The sequence below is a fragment of the Asterias rubens genome, chromosome 9 (assembly GCF_902459465.1).
Source record: "Asterias rubens chromosome 9, eAstRub1.3, whole genome shotgun sequence".
NCBI lineage: Eukaryota > Metazoa > Echinodermata > Asteroidea > Forcipulatida > Asteriidae > Asterias > Asterias rubens.
This window is the reverse complement of record NC_047070.1, coordinates 1,228,235-1,244,244: the sequence shown is the minus strand read 5'-3', so window position 1 is coordinate 1,244,244 and position 16,010 is coordinate 1,228,235. Positions and strand designations below refer to the sequence as shown.

The window sequence follows — 16,010 nt, the reverse complement described above, 5'->3', positions numbered from 1 at the left end:
TTCTGTAATGTTCCTTTAAAAGCCGACATTGAAAGTGGGGTAACTCAGCCCTTTTGGGTAAACAAAACAAATAAACAAACAAAAACACTGCCCACTTTTGATAAACAACAGGCATATCAAATGGCAATCCTTTTCACTTAAACCTTCCAGAAATATTGGTTTCCTAGCCAACAAAATCCTTGAGAGAGTTTAACCAAAATGAAATGCAATTTTACTCAGCTCTACTTTAATCTCAGCTACCCTCCCAACGGGAACACTGGATATTACATCGGGTGAAAGATCTGGTAAATCACTTGCATCTTTCTCTCTTACTTTCTTTTGGTAGATTAGAATTGGCAGGGTAAAAACAGGTGCATGGATGTGGGTTAGGTCAGCAGAGGGCCCAAGTGACATGAGCATTGCAACACCTGGCTATATATAGAGGGACCAGCGTCTGTGAATTGCAACAATCTGCCAACTACCACTGAATCAAAACGATAAGTAACTCTGCTACACTTAGTAATGTTTTGCTAGCGAGTTTATAAACTCTTTTAAATAACTTGACTGCTAGGGTTTTGTTTGGAGGGACAAATTTGAACAGAACTGACCCTGTTTTGTACCAGGCCTCGACACTAACCCACAGCACCAACAGAAATTGTAGTGATGCCCTGGGCTTTTGCTGTGGTGCCCTTTGCGAAGTTCCAATACAAATTTAAATTTCCCTCATATAGAAGTGCCCCTTACCGTAGGAAAACTGCTGTACCCCTTCAAGAATGACATTCAAGACCAGGGCCTAATTTCATAGAGCTACTTAGCTCCAAGATTTGCTAAACATGAAATTTCTTTCTTGATAAAAACAGGATTACCAACCAAATTTCCATTCGTTGCAAATTGCTTGTTACTGATATTCAGGTGTGGTTTGCTTATCCTGAAAATCACATGGAAATTTGGTTGGTAATCCTGTTTTTATGAAGGCAAAAATTTCCTGCTAAGCAAATTTTTGTGCTTATCAGCTCTATGAAATTGGGCCCTGGTGTACAGTGTAACATTCACCAAATCAAGCTTCGAAATAACACATGGCACCCACAGCAATTGTCGTGGTGCCTTGTGCTTTTATTGTGGTGCCCTTTTCAAAGTTCCAATACAAATTTGAATTTCCCTAATAGAAGTGCCTCTAACCAGAGGAAAAATTGATGTGCCCCCTTCTAGATTGGAATTCAAGCTCTGCCAAATAATACCAAATTGTATCTACATACTGCATCACTACAATGGATAATGAAATGGCAGCGTTTTCCCCAGTGGTACTGCTCGCTAACGACACTTGAGGACCACTCACAATTCTATCAAAGTGGTCCAGCTGGTTATGTTAGCATTGAATAGCACCCCTACTATGATAAGCTGATAGAATAGCGACACCACAAACTTTCATCATTTGTCCTGTTCCTAATGTCATGAAGCTTGTAAGCACACAACCATGCTGAGCACAGACAAATCCTGCTAATCAGAAACAGGTTACCAGCCAACATTCTTAACAGTTAATACTTTTGCCACTGGTGCCCCACTCATTTCTTGCTTAGCCCCTGGGTCTAAAATCTGCCAGATTGATTTTCAGTACAAATCACTCTTAACTGCTTAATAAAGTGTGATGTCACAATACAAATCATTATTAGGGTTTGACTTAAAATGTTTTCAGTGACAAGCCAGCATGACCAGCTAGCTTGTCATTCCACAAATCTGTCTGATTTTCCCCAGTCCTTGCGTTACATTAAATAGGGATGCTTCCCAACACTAATTAACTAGCGAGCAGGAACCACTTGGACTAGTCCTCACGAGTTTTAACTGTCATCTGGCTGGCAGACCACTGAAAATGGAGAATGCTTAAAGACAGTGGACACTATTTGTAATTGTCAAAGACCAATTTTCTCACTTGGTGTATCTCAACATATACATAAATAACAAACTTGTGAAAATTTGGGCTCAATTGGTTGTCGAAGTTGTGTGCTGTGTCCTTTCAAAAGCTTGATTTCGAGACCTCAAGTTCTAAACCCGAGGTCTCAAAATCAGATTTGTGGAAATATGCTTCTTTCTCAAAAACTATGTCACTTTAGAGGGAGGCGTTTCTCACATTGGTTTATACCATCAACCTCTCCCCATTACTTGTTACCATGTAAGGTTTGATGCTAATAATTATTTTGAGTAATAACCAATAGTGTCCACTGCCTTTAATGGTAATACTGACAACTCGTCTGCATGCTTGGTGAAATGCAGCCCAGTGGTAGATTTCTCAAAAGGTTAAGACTAGTCTCTAACGAGTTAGGATAAATTACTTGTCCTAACTTAGGACTAGCCTTTAGTTTTTGTTAAGTCCTAGGACTAGTCCTGAGTAAGGACTATCTTTGTGAAATTGACTCCTATTGCAGCAGCAACTGAATCCATTGTAATCTGGTTTTAAAAACAACATAACAATGAATGGACCAAAGGATGCAGCAGGCAAGATGAACTTACTCGGTGTTAAACCAGTCCCAATGATTTCCTGTGAGGTAAGATCTGGCCTGTCATCAATACTGACAGCAAATCTATAGTTGACCATCGGTTCTAAGCTGGTCACATTGTAGGATGTTTTATTGAACATGTGCTTTGTGGAACATGTTGATGCATCTGAACACAGGGAAGAAATGGAAAATGACAGGTTTTAAAGTAAATTTCAACTTTTTTGTTTTCAATATTTAAATGAAAAATGTTGATGTAAAAAAACTCTATTGCAGACGGAGCAACTTAAAATGAAATGAGTTTAGACCAATAGTATTACAGGCCAATTCAAACTTGGTGAAAGCCTTTGGACTCGTTTGTCCAAAATGTGAAAAGCGTGAATATACAAAAGAAAGTGGCCTAACAGTTCTCACACTTATGAAAAAAGGATTATAAATTTACCAGCAGACATGGCCCCACAACATTTCAATTTAAAACTAACTTAGCTTTCACAACATAACAACTTTGGCAAATGGTTCCCAGAATGTTAACAGGTTTCAAGTTCTTTTTTGAGAAGTGGTGAAACTCAAACAAAACATTTGACTTTATTTTCTAGTATCTTTCTGTGGAAACAAGCAATGCAACACTTCTCCTACCTTTCTCTTTGCAATATTTGACTGCATAGTTGTACACCCCTTCTTGAAGTGGAGCATTCCAGTTAAGGGTCACGGCTGTTGACCTGATGGGTGTTATAGTGAGGTTCCAAGGCCTGTTCGTTTCTGTATAAAGGGAAAAAAAACAAAAACTATTCAGTTGGGTAATAATCCAGGTGAAAAAAAGACCTCCAAGCAAAGCGGAAAGATAGATTCCTTGCATGTTAGATTCTTCTTGAGTCTTGAATATATGGGGTGGAATACTTCTCCCGAATCACACATAATAACCAGATTTTTGAAGAGAATTCTGAACAATTTATCCGTTTTTGAAGAATAGACCAGAAGAGTACAAAATTAATGGTTGAGTTGGGTATTCCATGGGAACAAGAACTCAAGGGAAATAGGAAAGAAATTGTGTTTGCATTTTATTCTTCTTTGGATTAATTGGGGATGTGGAATTACTTTGCTCCTTTCAATCATACATTAAACCAGATTTTTGAAGACAATTCTGAACAATTGATCAGTTTTTGAAGAAAAATCAGAAGATTACAAATTCATGGTTGAGTTGGACATTCCAGGTGGAACAAGAACTCAAGGGAAATAGGAAAGACAAATTTTGTTGGCATTTTATTCTTCTTCTGAGCAAGGTTTTGGAGGGCACATTTTTGTAAGACAGTTTTATTTTTTTATTTTATTTACTTCTGCCTTACTTTTTAATGCTTTTGATGTCAAGAAAACTACTATAACTTCTCCCTCTTCCCTCAACATAACTTCATTCCTCAAAAACTTACTTGGCACAACGGTAAGGACAGCCATTTCCTCACTAACCCCAACTTCGTTTTCAGCTAGACAAGTATAAAGTCCAGCTTCCTCCATGGAGACATTGTAGAACTCAATCGATCGCTCGTACACATTTATCTTCTTAGACACAGTCTAAAGAAGACGAAGATCAAATCACATATTAACTCTTCCATCACATAAGAAAAGTTGACCAAGCAAACTCAAAAACATTACATCTTGAGAATTTTGTGTGCGGGTTTAATGTTACTGTTTAACTGTTCATGAGATTTTTCACTGTCACAAATGGGTTTAATTCTGGTTACCAGGGATTGATATTACGTTTTGCTGAGGTGTGTATAACAACTATGCATCCCCCAATCCCGTCTTTCACATGAAAAATTTGGCAGCGATATTAAAACCATAAAAATTCAGCTGTGCTTGCACTTTATATTGAGTAAATTGCATGGGAGATTTAAAGTGACTCTCACAGAATCATTTGAAGTGAAATTCATGAGTTAGTCTTGAACAACGGTTTCTCGAGGTGGCACACAATACTTACAGCGACAATCTGAAGTCTCTCACTGGCTTGAAGATCGGTGTAATTATTGTTTTCTAATTTGACCCACATGACGTGTGGAGTCAAGTCGCTCACCACCCTGCACTCAAACATGGCGTTAGATCCCACAAAGACCTCCTGATCAGGTATCTCTGATATGATTGGACGAGAGGCCACTCTTTCTATAAAGATAAAGATGAGCAGGAGTAACAATTAATGCATTAGCAACAACCTAATAGAATATCTTCATGATTTAAATCATCGCAAGTGATGACTGGAATTATCGTTAGTGATGACTGGGATCATAAGCGATAATTTGTGATTATCTTAAGTGATGATTTGTGATTATCATAAGCGATGATTTGAGATCATTGTTACTGACGATTGGGATCATCCTGACTGGTGATCCAAGGGGGGGGGTAATACTCCAACAGGTTCTACTTAATGATAAAAGCAAATGTATACACTGCCTCAATATCACAGTTTTGATCTTGAGGAAATCTCAAGTAAATTAAAACTATGATAGCGCTTTATTAATCCTCGACGGAAGTCTAAAATGTTCGAATTAACAGATAATGTTTATGTATAACACATGGCAAGAGTCTATAGAGGTGAGGCTGCGCAATGTGCAGTCAACCATGCAACTAATACAATGACCCCCTTCTCTTTCTGGAGTCTGTACTAAAGCGCCTTCAGGTCACACAGTCTACTTTTGCATGTTGTGGCATAGAGGATAAGAGCACCGGACTCAAGACTCAAGCTCTGGTGTTTCTGATCAGCAGTTCGAGTCCCAGTCGTAACGCCCATGTCCTTAAGCCAGACACTTAACAATAATGCTTAGTCCTTCGGATGGGATGTAAAGCCGTTGGTCCCATGTGTTTGTGTATTGTACGTTAAAGAACCCAGTGCACTTATGGAAAAGAGAAGGGGTTCGCCCCGATGTTCCTGGTTTGATTGGCAGCACATTGCGCCACAAAACTGTTGAAGCGCCTTGAGCGCCAATGATTCACAAGCTACTTCACCCTAAATGGTTATCATCTGTTAAATAAATTCGCAACATGTAAGAGATGCAACAGAAATTGACATCTTATATTTAATTAAGTCTCCACAAAGTGAAAACAAGTGAGAATGAAAAAAAATATATATCTTGAATTCCTTTCAACATTTCATCTTCATCATGCAGTGATGAACATTCACTGTGGTGGAAAAGCGGGAAAAGTCCAAATATTGGTAGTTAACCCGTAAGTGAACTGCAATGCAACTTCCCAATCTAACCTCCTGTCTGTACTTTATTAAATCGTCATGGTTGTACAAATAACAATACTAGTCAAACCCTAAAATAGGTTCTTTTTTTTACCTAACAGCTTCCATACAATACAAAACACTCCTATTCCCCAAAACTATCATCAAAAGATCACGATTGATGAACACGAAAAGAAGAAAATTACGCAGACAAAAAAAAGTTACAGTTTCTCTCACAATGGACTTAACCCCAAACAGTGCAATGTACTTAGTAGTACAGGCATCAGCTGTATTGGCTTTTACAGCAACGTTTACAAAGCTAAACATATTCAAATCACCATCAAAAAACGTCAACAGATTTTATTGATACTTTTTTTTCTTTCTTCCTTCGCCACAACTGAATTGTAAGCGCAGGACAAAAAAAACTTCAACAATGGGCCACACAATTGTGTTCCAGAGTTTTGGCAGAAACCCGGAGGGTGATATATGGGGGCAGCCAGTAAGAGAACGCCGGTACCTAGGTTGTTTCATTGTTGCCCTATGAACTACTAAAGCCCGATAGCTAATGATATCTCACACAGCTTAATATACCCCGGAGTGACTGACGAAACAAAAGGCAAATTGATTACTCTCTCTCTCTCCTAGCACAGGGACTCCCTTGAATGGCTGCATTTACAATCAGCCAATCACAATCCTTGACCTCCCTAGCGGGTTCACCAAATGGACTCCAGAGGACACAGTTTCTCTCCATCTCGGATTCCCTTTCTATATAAGGACTTGTATGCATGAAAGCTTGGGCCAAAATAAAAACTTGTTTGTCCTCGTTGGACCAAACTGTCATTTGCGATGCGACCAGAATTTTGATACATTTTTTTCTTCCCATAATTGTTATCAAAACCGGGAAAAAAAACCAATCTTGTTATTGTACCAGTTATTAGAGTTGTATTAAATAACAATTCAAAGACAGTTCATTAAAGAGTTAACAGAGAAAGTGTTATGTTTTGTGTTTGGACAAGATTACTGGGGGTTTTTCTTGATCAAAATTTTCATTTAAAATCTTGATTAATTGGTCGAAGAGGAAGAAACTATATATATCTTGTTAGTTGAACTAAATATGATAATACTAGTAAAGACATTTTATACAAGGTGAAAGTATTGTATTTTGTGTTTGGAACCCCCCCCCCCCCTTTCTAAGCTGTAAATTGTACATTGCGGCTTTTACCCCGTGTATTGCACTATTTTAATAAACCATTAATAATAATATTTATAGATCCATGAACGAATTTAAAAAATACAAATCTACCAACTGACCCTACTTTTTGAGGACCCTCTTTGGACAAACAACATTTTGTTTATCCCCATGAAGTAGCAAAGTGCCTCCACTCAATACACAACCAGATTGTAAAGCCTGACCTTCCATACTGTATAATTAATTCAAACAACCTGGTGAAATACAGAAGGCCTACAGAAGGTGCCACCAATTTTATTTTTTAACAAGTTGATGGCATGATTTATTTATATAGGCTTACTACAACATGTGAAGATAACAAAATTAAAAGGATGGTAGACCATTACTGGAAATTGGAAATCCACCATCGCTTTAGTCATTATCAAAAAGTCATGGTTGCTTTGTGATTTATGCCCAAGGGCCCCAGTCAAACAAGATGTAATACTCTAAAAGAGATGTGAATCCAATTTAATTCTAATGGTTTGTTGAAAACAAAGTTCACATAAGCAGCAGGCTGAATTACTTGAATTGTACAAATTTGAAAACTTCTTTAAAAAATTAATAAAAATAACCAAGACACCCCAAAATCAAGAAAAAAATGCAAAAATCTGAGGAACCAACATTTTGAGGGCTCGCAATTAAGAACATGATTTGTGAAAATCATTTTTTTAAGAAGCATATTTGTAGCCATTCGCACACAACAAATATTGAAGTTTTATTCCAACAACTTGAACATCAGCTGTATTTTTATTCTTCACTTCTTTGTTTTGGACAGAAAGCTTTAAAAAGCAGACCATTAAAAATAAATCTTGTTGGTTAGTGAAAATCAGACTTATAAGCACAAAGTACCCTTTGTGAAATAACCCACAAAATGAAAGCAGAATGTAAATTTGAGTTGGAATTACACCGACAGGTTCATCAACTTGAGACAGTTTCAGCTCAACATAAAAAACACAAGCAGTTCTCGAAAACCCTCAAAACTTCTGTCAAGGTGAATAGAATATCCCCATAGCAGTCTTACTAAGTGTTCCATAACAACTTTCACATCTAAATACCATCTTTATCTCATCTTGTCCATCACCAATCATCATCCCATGACATCTACCAGGAGTTGAGAATCGAGGTTGAAGGGATAACTGACAGCCCCGACCAATAGAACAAGGTGAAGGTTATCTTCTCTTAGAGATTAAACCAATCCATCTACGACTCCACCATCCTCACTCCTCAACAGCTGGGACCTCTTGGCTGATTATTACTATGATAACCAATCCCACATTCCATATGTTACAGGACTAGATGGAGTTAACTTATCCAGAACTTGAACCGAATGAGAAAGGCCAGGAAGAGTAAAAATGACCAGCCGCTTTCATCTAGATTATGGATAGACTCCGGTCCCACATAGGTAACCAACCTCCATGCTCCACTAAAAGCAAAAGGGCCTCATATGTGAAGGTTGGACGCTTCATTCCTTTAAGAACAATGCGTTTTTCCTTGATGAGAAAGTATAAATTCCCCTTCGGACATTTTAAAGGGCACCAAGGCAATAACTAAAGGTAACTTTTTGCCCCATCGCCCCAAACCTCCTGACCCCTAAATGAATCCATCAACAACAATACCACCATGATTTTGACAGCAGTATCACCACATTTTTTTAATAATCACAATTGATATTGATATAACTGATCCAAAGTGTGTTTTCTTCGATAAAACTCAACACCACACAACACCTGTCATAAATTACCATTGTTTGCCATTAATAACATCTTTTGCTAATACAGCCAATGCAATAGTATATCCCTGCCAAACTTGACTGCTGTTCTGTCTTGTGCATCAACAACCAAACCCCCCCCCCCCCTCCCAAGCCCACTGATAAACTAATCCTACAAAACCTCTAGCATCTGCCGTAAATCGCACAACGCATTAAAATTCACGTGTCATGAACATCGGCTTCCGAGAAACATCTTTCTAAACTTTTCTCTCTAAGTGAAGGTTGGAAAAGTTAAAAACTGGGAGGCAACTCTTCATACTTTCACCAAAAGATTTCCCAATTGACCGGATGAATCACTTTCTTCCGAACTTCGCTGATAAACGCTTTAAAATTCTTCCAAAGAGGAATGCTCTTTATCACTTTCAACTTGAAGATTGCAAAACAAAGACTCCGATGCCAAGTCAATTAATAATAATGTGAATACCACGAGGCAAAACTGCACTCCGGGGAAGAAGCAAAATATTTAGAGAAAAACAATTTTACATCACAGGATTTACATCAGCCTCTGACGGTTACACGATACACTGTCTAAGCATCCAGTTATACATTTACATGCAGTTGTGTTATCAATTTTTATTCCAACTCATAATTTAGTTTCTGAACTGGGTGGTTACACATGTAACCGACCAGTTCATAAAAGAAAGTTTTCGCTGAAAAATGTTTTTTAAACTGTTCATATGATTGAAAACATCGTGTCTTCTTTGAAGAGTATACAAATTCTAAAGTAGGCTATTAACGACAGTGGACACGATTGGTTGTTACTCAAAATAATTGCTAGCATAAAACCTTACTTGGTAACGAGTAATGGGGAGCTGTTGATAGTATAAAACATTGTGAGAAACTGCTCCCTCTGAAGTAACATAGTTTTCGAGCAAGAAGTAAATTTCCACGAATTTGATTTTGAGACCTCAGACTTAGAATTTGAGGTCTCAAAATCAAGCATCTGAAAGCAATTAACTCCGTGTGACAAGGGTATTTTTCTTTTACTATTATCTCTCAACTTCGACAACCGATTGAGCTCAAATTTTCACAGGTTTGTTATTTTATGCGTTGAGATACAGCAAGTGAGAAGACTGGTCTTTGACAATTACCAATAATGTCCAGTGTCTTTAAATATCTGTTCATGAGATTAAAAACATTGTGTCTTCTTTGAAGATTATGTAGATTATAATGTAGGCTATTAAGAAACTTTTGGGAACAGCATCTTCAGTGCTAAAAAAGTGTATCAAAGAGCATTACTTATTTTGTATGGAGAAAAGCATAGTATTGTTTTTGTTTACCAGACAGACTTTAAAAAGTCTGAGTTCAGCTAATTCAGCTCAAATTCTTTACCCTGCTTAATATTTACCTGGCATTGGTGTTGTGGCTTGTTGCCCTGCTGCGTAGCTGAGCAGGCACAAGATGAGAACTCCTTGGAAGACATGCCTCCACAACCTACAAAGCTCTCCAAACGTCATGTTGAGTCTTACTGCATGGCAAACCCTGTTACAACGGCAAGGGGTCGCTGGCAAGGGGCTCATGCCCTCAATCTCTCACAGACGCTGTGATGACGGCTTTGTCCGCCAGTCCTGCAAAGACAAAGAAATGCAAAGTATACCGGGTCAGTATTTAACTCCATCAGTTAAGTATGCGAAGTCGTTAGTCCGTTCTGCTCATTTCAGGAATGGTGCGTCTCAGACAAACGCTTCCAATGATAAAACAGACATTCTCTTCGTCACCATACCGGCTTTCGATATCAACTTGTGGATCAAACCTGTCACTTCATATCATAATGAGCTCAATCCAGATAACTTCTTCACTGGTTTGACAGCTCACAAAAGACCAAGTAATTGGTTCTGATGATACCAGACCTGAGAGGAAGCAGGCAAGAGGCAGACAATTCAACTAACTGCCACTTAGTGCTGATAACTAAGCGTGTGATGCCAAATAAGGGAATCTATCACGCTCAAAGACAACTCCAAAGACTTTCTGTTAGAACTTATCTCTTCCTCAGAAGACGGTCAGAGCACATTGAACAAAATGTCAAGCAGTATAAACACGCTTAGAGCCACTACTACTCAATAAAGATATTTTTACATGGTGTCGCTGCAATCCTTACTTACTTAAATAAAGTCACATATACCACTTTCATCTCTTATAAATGAAAGTAGGCTTCCTGGCAGCATCCACTTCAACACATCAATTGAACAACAGAAATCTCATCTTTAACCAATCTGTAAAAACGTTTCTTAGAAGCTAGACCGTTATCCTCAATCACAACTTGCCTCAGGCTTTTCTTAAGACAAATGATACAATTAAAACCATCTCTACTATGTTGGACGCTGTCAACGTTTGACTGCGGGCAGTTAACACTACATGCGTGTGACATCCAGGGTGGTTGGTTATCCGCTGTCGATGAGGGAGAGGAATCTTTCAGCCGGAAAAATAAACTCAACCCTTGATACGTATCTCATTAAAGCTGGCATTCAGTTACAAGTCAATTACTGTAATTGAATACTATTGCGGGTAATCTGAGTTCTGATAATGGATATTGTACAAATTGAGTGTAACAACCGACAAAAAGGTTCAGGTAATTATATTAACTGCCAATTAAAAGCTTCATGTTGTATCAAGTGAGACTTCTTTTTTAAGGGGATTGAGAGAATTCAGCAGTTCTAATTTTTGATTCCTTGAATTCTGCCTTCTCGAAAAAAGATGCTCTACTCCGGATGTAGAAGATGAAGAAGTTGTTGTTTCTACAAAAACTCTACAAATTTAATTTATTACTAGTTAGTCGTTAAAGTGCTCTTTTCCTTGAGGAAATCTTATAAGCCTGAAGAGAAAAAATGGGATTGTGGTCATCCCCCAACGCCAGAGCGGCTAACAAAATAATTTAACTAAATAGTCTGCTTAACTATTTTGAATAAGATATATAATTGAATTAAAACATTTGAAACATCCCGCTAGTTTACAAATTTGTCATTTTAGACAACAAGACAAATTTTGCTTTTCTTTTAAGATTATCATCAAATCAATGAGAACTAAACTTTCATTTAACTGATAATTTTTTCTTTTCTTTTCAAATTATTAAACCAATCATTATTATAAAGTTACCATTTAAAAACAAAACATATTCGATGCTTTGTTTAGAAGCTGAGAAGACAAAAACTTTAATTTATAATTTTGCCATTTAAATATTCAAAATTCTACTGTTTTTTTTTTTCTACATAAGTAATCGCATCAATACCTTTGATCTAGAAGATAGGTAAGAATCTCGCTTAAGCTAACTATGGATTTTTCCCCTGCATGGTTTGAAAAGCACTGTGCATACAATGCTTATCCACATGTTGGTTTTAAAGGAAACCATCTGTAATATTATGTAGTCCATAATCAAGTATTTTACGTAAAGCTCATAAAATTTTAATTCTTGTTTAAATACGACTTAGGGTTACAACGTCATCAACTGATTGCTGTTACTGTTAAATCTGGTGCATAGCTGTAAAATCTGAACGGAAATAATCCATCAAGGCACAAAAGGTTCGACCGGGTGCACTTTTTTTTCACACAGGATATAAAATTCTGACCACTGTGAGAGAATCAAAGCTAAGATGTGTCCAGTGAGGCGTGACTTGGAACACCCTTTTCAGGTCAATATTTTGTAGCACAGTTCTTTATTATGGTAGTGTGGTTGGGGGGGGGGGGCTGCAATGGATTGTGGTGTCACACTTCCCAGTCCGCTGAACAACAACAAAAATAAAAGTTCGTGAGAGAGGGGAAACAAAACTAGCCAGTGTTCATTGTTAACAAGTGTATTTCAGCAGCTCTGGTTTATGTTGGGCAAGTGGTACACAGAATGTACAAAGGGTAAATTGTTTACAAAATGATGGAGTATATGCATCTAATGGGAAATGTACACCTTCATGTATTGGGCTTTTTAAAAAAAAGAAACTCAAATTCTTCAAGAATCCTTAGTTATTCCACAGCATCTTATGGGTAGCTGAATGAATAAATACAAACTATGAAAACTAGTTTGTCTGACTTTGCAATACTCAATCCATCAAGACCTGATGATGATTCTTGGGGGTTTGGAGTAGTGCAGTGGGGCTCAAGAAATGTGTGTTTCTACAACTTTAAAATCTCCAGATAACCAACAAATAAAGTTAACACCTTATAGAACAATACTTCTGTGTCTATTTTAAAAACTGGATTTGTCCCCATTTTTTTTTGGGAGAGGGAGGGGGGGGGGGGATATGGTTTGGGGCGATACAGCTGAGAAACATTTTTTCCCCAATAGCCTATCTAGGTTATTATATTGGCTTTGAATGTTTTCATCTATCAACAACCGAACTGGAACTAGTTCAAGCAATGTTACCACCTTCTGACCCATCACCCATGCAATGTAAATCACAAGTTACCAATAAATTGTATTTTGAAAAACACCCTTCTATTCAGATCATCACGATCACAATTTTACAGACACAGGACCTGGTGCAACAAAGCTTTAAAGGCACATTGTAAACCTTCATCTTTCAAACAACAGCTGTCATGCAGACTTATTTGCTAATATAAAATAAAACAACCTGGAACAACTTTTTTCAAACATGGAATTAATTTTAAGACCACATTTCCCTAACAGACTCAGATTAGTATATAAAAGGGTTCTCGCCAGTAGTGCACTTGCTCAAACCTTTGCGCACAATACTGAGCGTGTTTGCGCAGCGTTAGAGAGAAAAAAAAGGGACCCTTATGTTGGCTGCCACTAGTGTCTCAATAGTCTCCCATTGAAGAGAGTGTTTACTGCAAGTTCAGCACAGTTTTTGAACCGAGATAAAATCACTTGACAAGCAAAGCTCAGTTCATCTTTTTACTCAAAAGTCCAGATTCTAGATAGTCCAGATTCTATAAAGCATGGGAAATCTAATGGCATTGAGAACAACCTTGTAAAACCCCAGTAAAGCACGACCACAGGTTCCTGTGTCTAAACCCATATGGGCTAGTGTTGACCAGGGTCACTCATGAAGCATTTCAATGCTGATTTGTGAGGGTAGGTCTGGGTAGATCTGCCTAACACAATTCATCTATCCATGCATCGAGGCCTTGGAATACCAAGATCCCCTCTAGGATTTCGTTCCTTCTATTTCTCTCTCATTTAATACACTGTGGTCTCAACCTGCCTCCTGTCAACCCCTAGATAGGGGGGGCTATCCCTTAGCTGGCTTAGGGGGGTCCAAACTGATGCTACAAACAGATTAAGCCTACCATAAACTGCAAACCAACATTTGCTTCTAACAATATTTGTTTATATAAAACAAATTGTTGGGAGTCATGCAATTGATCTATTATCATGTCCCAAGGTTTTGTGCTTTAACTTTTTGACTTAGGTATCCTGCTAATGACATACGACTGGTATCCTCCTAATTTTTGCTAAGCAGAAATGTTATAAGCAACATTTTCGGCTGAAGCACCTACGTGCCCTGCTTACAATATTCAGTCTTTTAGCAATAACTGAGAGAATTCTAAATGTTTTCTGTCATTGTAAAAGATAAGGGATATTTTAACACTAGGGTCGATATGAGTTTATTTAGCGTGATGCCCCTTATCGTAGCTCGGTATCTCGTGTTTAGGCTACCTATTCCATTAAATGGGACTATGAGTACAGAGGGCATGCAGTCTGGCCCCTTTTTTTTTTATAGCTTTGCATACCAAAGCATGACAGACACCAATTGGAACCATGCAGCCTCAGTTTTTATCATGATGTATTTTTGGCTCAGTGAGCGATTAGCACAGCAAACAACAACACAAATGGGTTGTCATCACACAGTACCGTTCACTGTTCAAAATAAGCATTCATTTTCCCCAAAATAAGTCAGTCTAAATATTATGCAATGCAAACCAACTGGTTACATCGTTCCTGTTTGCTGGGTTACCTAATCCTGCCGAGCGTTTACTTTACTGAGCTCAGCAGAAGCCAACTCCACCGAGCATAAGTGGTAACAAGTACAAACCCTCTTGTAAATTGTCTCAATGCACTTTGAAAAAAAGAGACATGTATACATAGAAACCAAACACAAACATGACGATGATCTTTTAAGTCACTTGTTTTCAAATAATACACTTTCAAACAAGAGACGTGCATATTTAGATAACAAAAACGACGTATATCTTTTACAAATTACATCACTTGTGTTCATATTCATTGTCTCTAAATGCACTTTGAAAAAAGAGACGTGCATACAAAAAAAAAAACACGGCGTACATCTTTTACGTCACTTGTTTTCAAATTGTCTCTTGATGCACTTTGAAAAAAGAGACATGTATACATAACAACCAAACACAAACATGAAGTAGATCTTTTCGGCACTTGTTTTTCAAAGGGGTTCAATACTGCATCTTCCCTTGAACAACCCTGGGTATTTTGTTCACCTCATTCAAATCAGAGGCCCCCAGTTAACCCAGAGCTGTATGATGCCATGATGTCATGAGACAGCTCACACACACAGCTTCCCATAAACACCAAACTGCAGCGCTCTGGCAGGTTATAAAGTCACCGTCAGCAAACATCTAGGTCATCTCATTCCCAGGGGTTGCTTCGCTGACCATATAAGTACTTGGGTACATGAATGTTTGTTTAGTTTGGCTCTATAGGATATAGTTGGGTTCTTGGGCGTGTTGCTTTGTTTTAAATAGGGGAAATATTTTAAGGGAAGGTTTATGTTTTGTAATCACTCTTAAAATAAATGACAATTAATCTTTTTGAGAAACATTTCACTTTGAAGTAATGTGGTAAAATATTTGTTATGCCCCAAAAATTGAATATGAGAAGTGTTACCAAGTATTATTAAGGATTACTTCCTGCATGATAATACTCACGTTATCTCAAAAGCGCAACCATTTTGAAATGAAATTTTTACACTTAAATTTGTTTGTACACTCAAGTCCTTTTTTCATATTGGATTTTAAAAAAATCGAACGATTCCAAAAAGTGAAGGTATACTTTGCCTTAAAAGTTTTGGTTAATTCCAAATCTCAAGATGAGACTTAACCACCGTCAGGAAATTCAGTTTGAATCAACAGTACTCATCAGTACTCTTGCGAGAAATGTTCAAAAAAAAAAAAAGTTGTATACAAATTATTAGAAATAGCAGTGTAAACTGATCTGTGACAATTAGGGGACTCACAAGAACTAAGGTTTTAAAAGAATGTACTCATTAAATCACAATTTTGTATCATCTCTTGAACTGTATAAGCTGGCTTAAGGAGATTTCTTATCTCGCTACAATAACAGTCCTTCACTGTTGAAAATCCATTACATTGTCACTCCGCTAATAATGTTTATTCAGATGTTAGGAATGTCTT

General features: G+C 37.6%; 1 protein-coding gene across 2 annotated transcripts in view; it reads right to left on the bottom strand.

Annotated features, from left to right (window-relative positions):
• The window catches only part of LOC117294893 (fibroblast growth factor receptor 3-like), a 58,215-nt gene that overhangs the window by 20,120 nt on the left and 22,085 nt on the right, over positions 1 to 16,010 (bottom strand). For both annotated transcript variants that reach the window (XM_033777442.1, XM_033777441.1), the window contains exons 3-7: positions 10,024 to 10,243; positions 4,441 to 4,619; positions 3,893 to 4,034; positions 3,105 to 3,227; positions 2,485 to 2,637 (exon numbers count right to left, since the gene is read on the bottom strand). In XM_033777442.1, coding sequence (XP_033633333.1) covers positions 2,485 to 2,637; positions 3,105 to 3,227; positions 3,893 to 4,034; positions 4,441 to 4,619; positions 10,024 to 10,195 — 769 coding nt within the window. In that variant the 5' untranslated portion in view covers positions 10,196 to 10,243. The remainder of the gene's footprint in view (positions 1 to 2,484; positions 2,638 to 3,104; positions 3,228 to 3,892; positions 4,035 to 4,440; positions 4,620 to 10,023; positions 10,244 to 16,010) is intronic.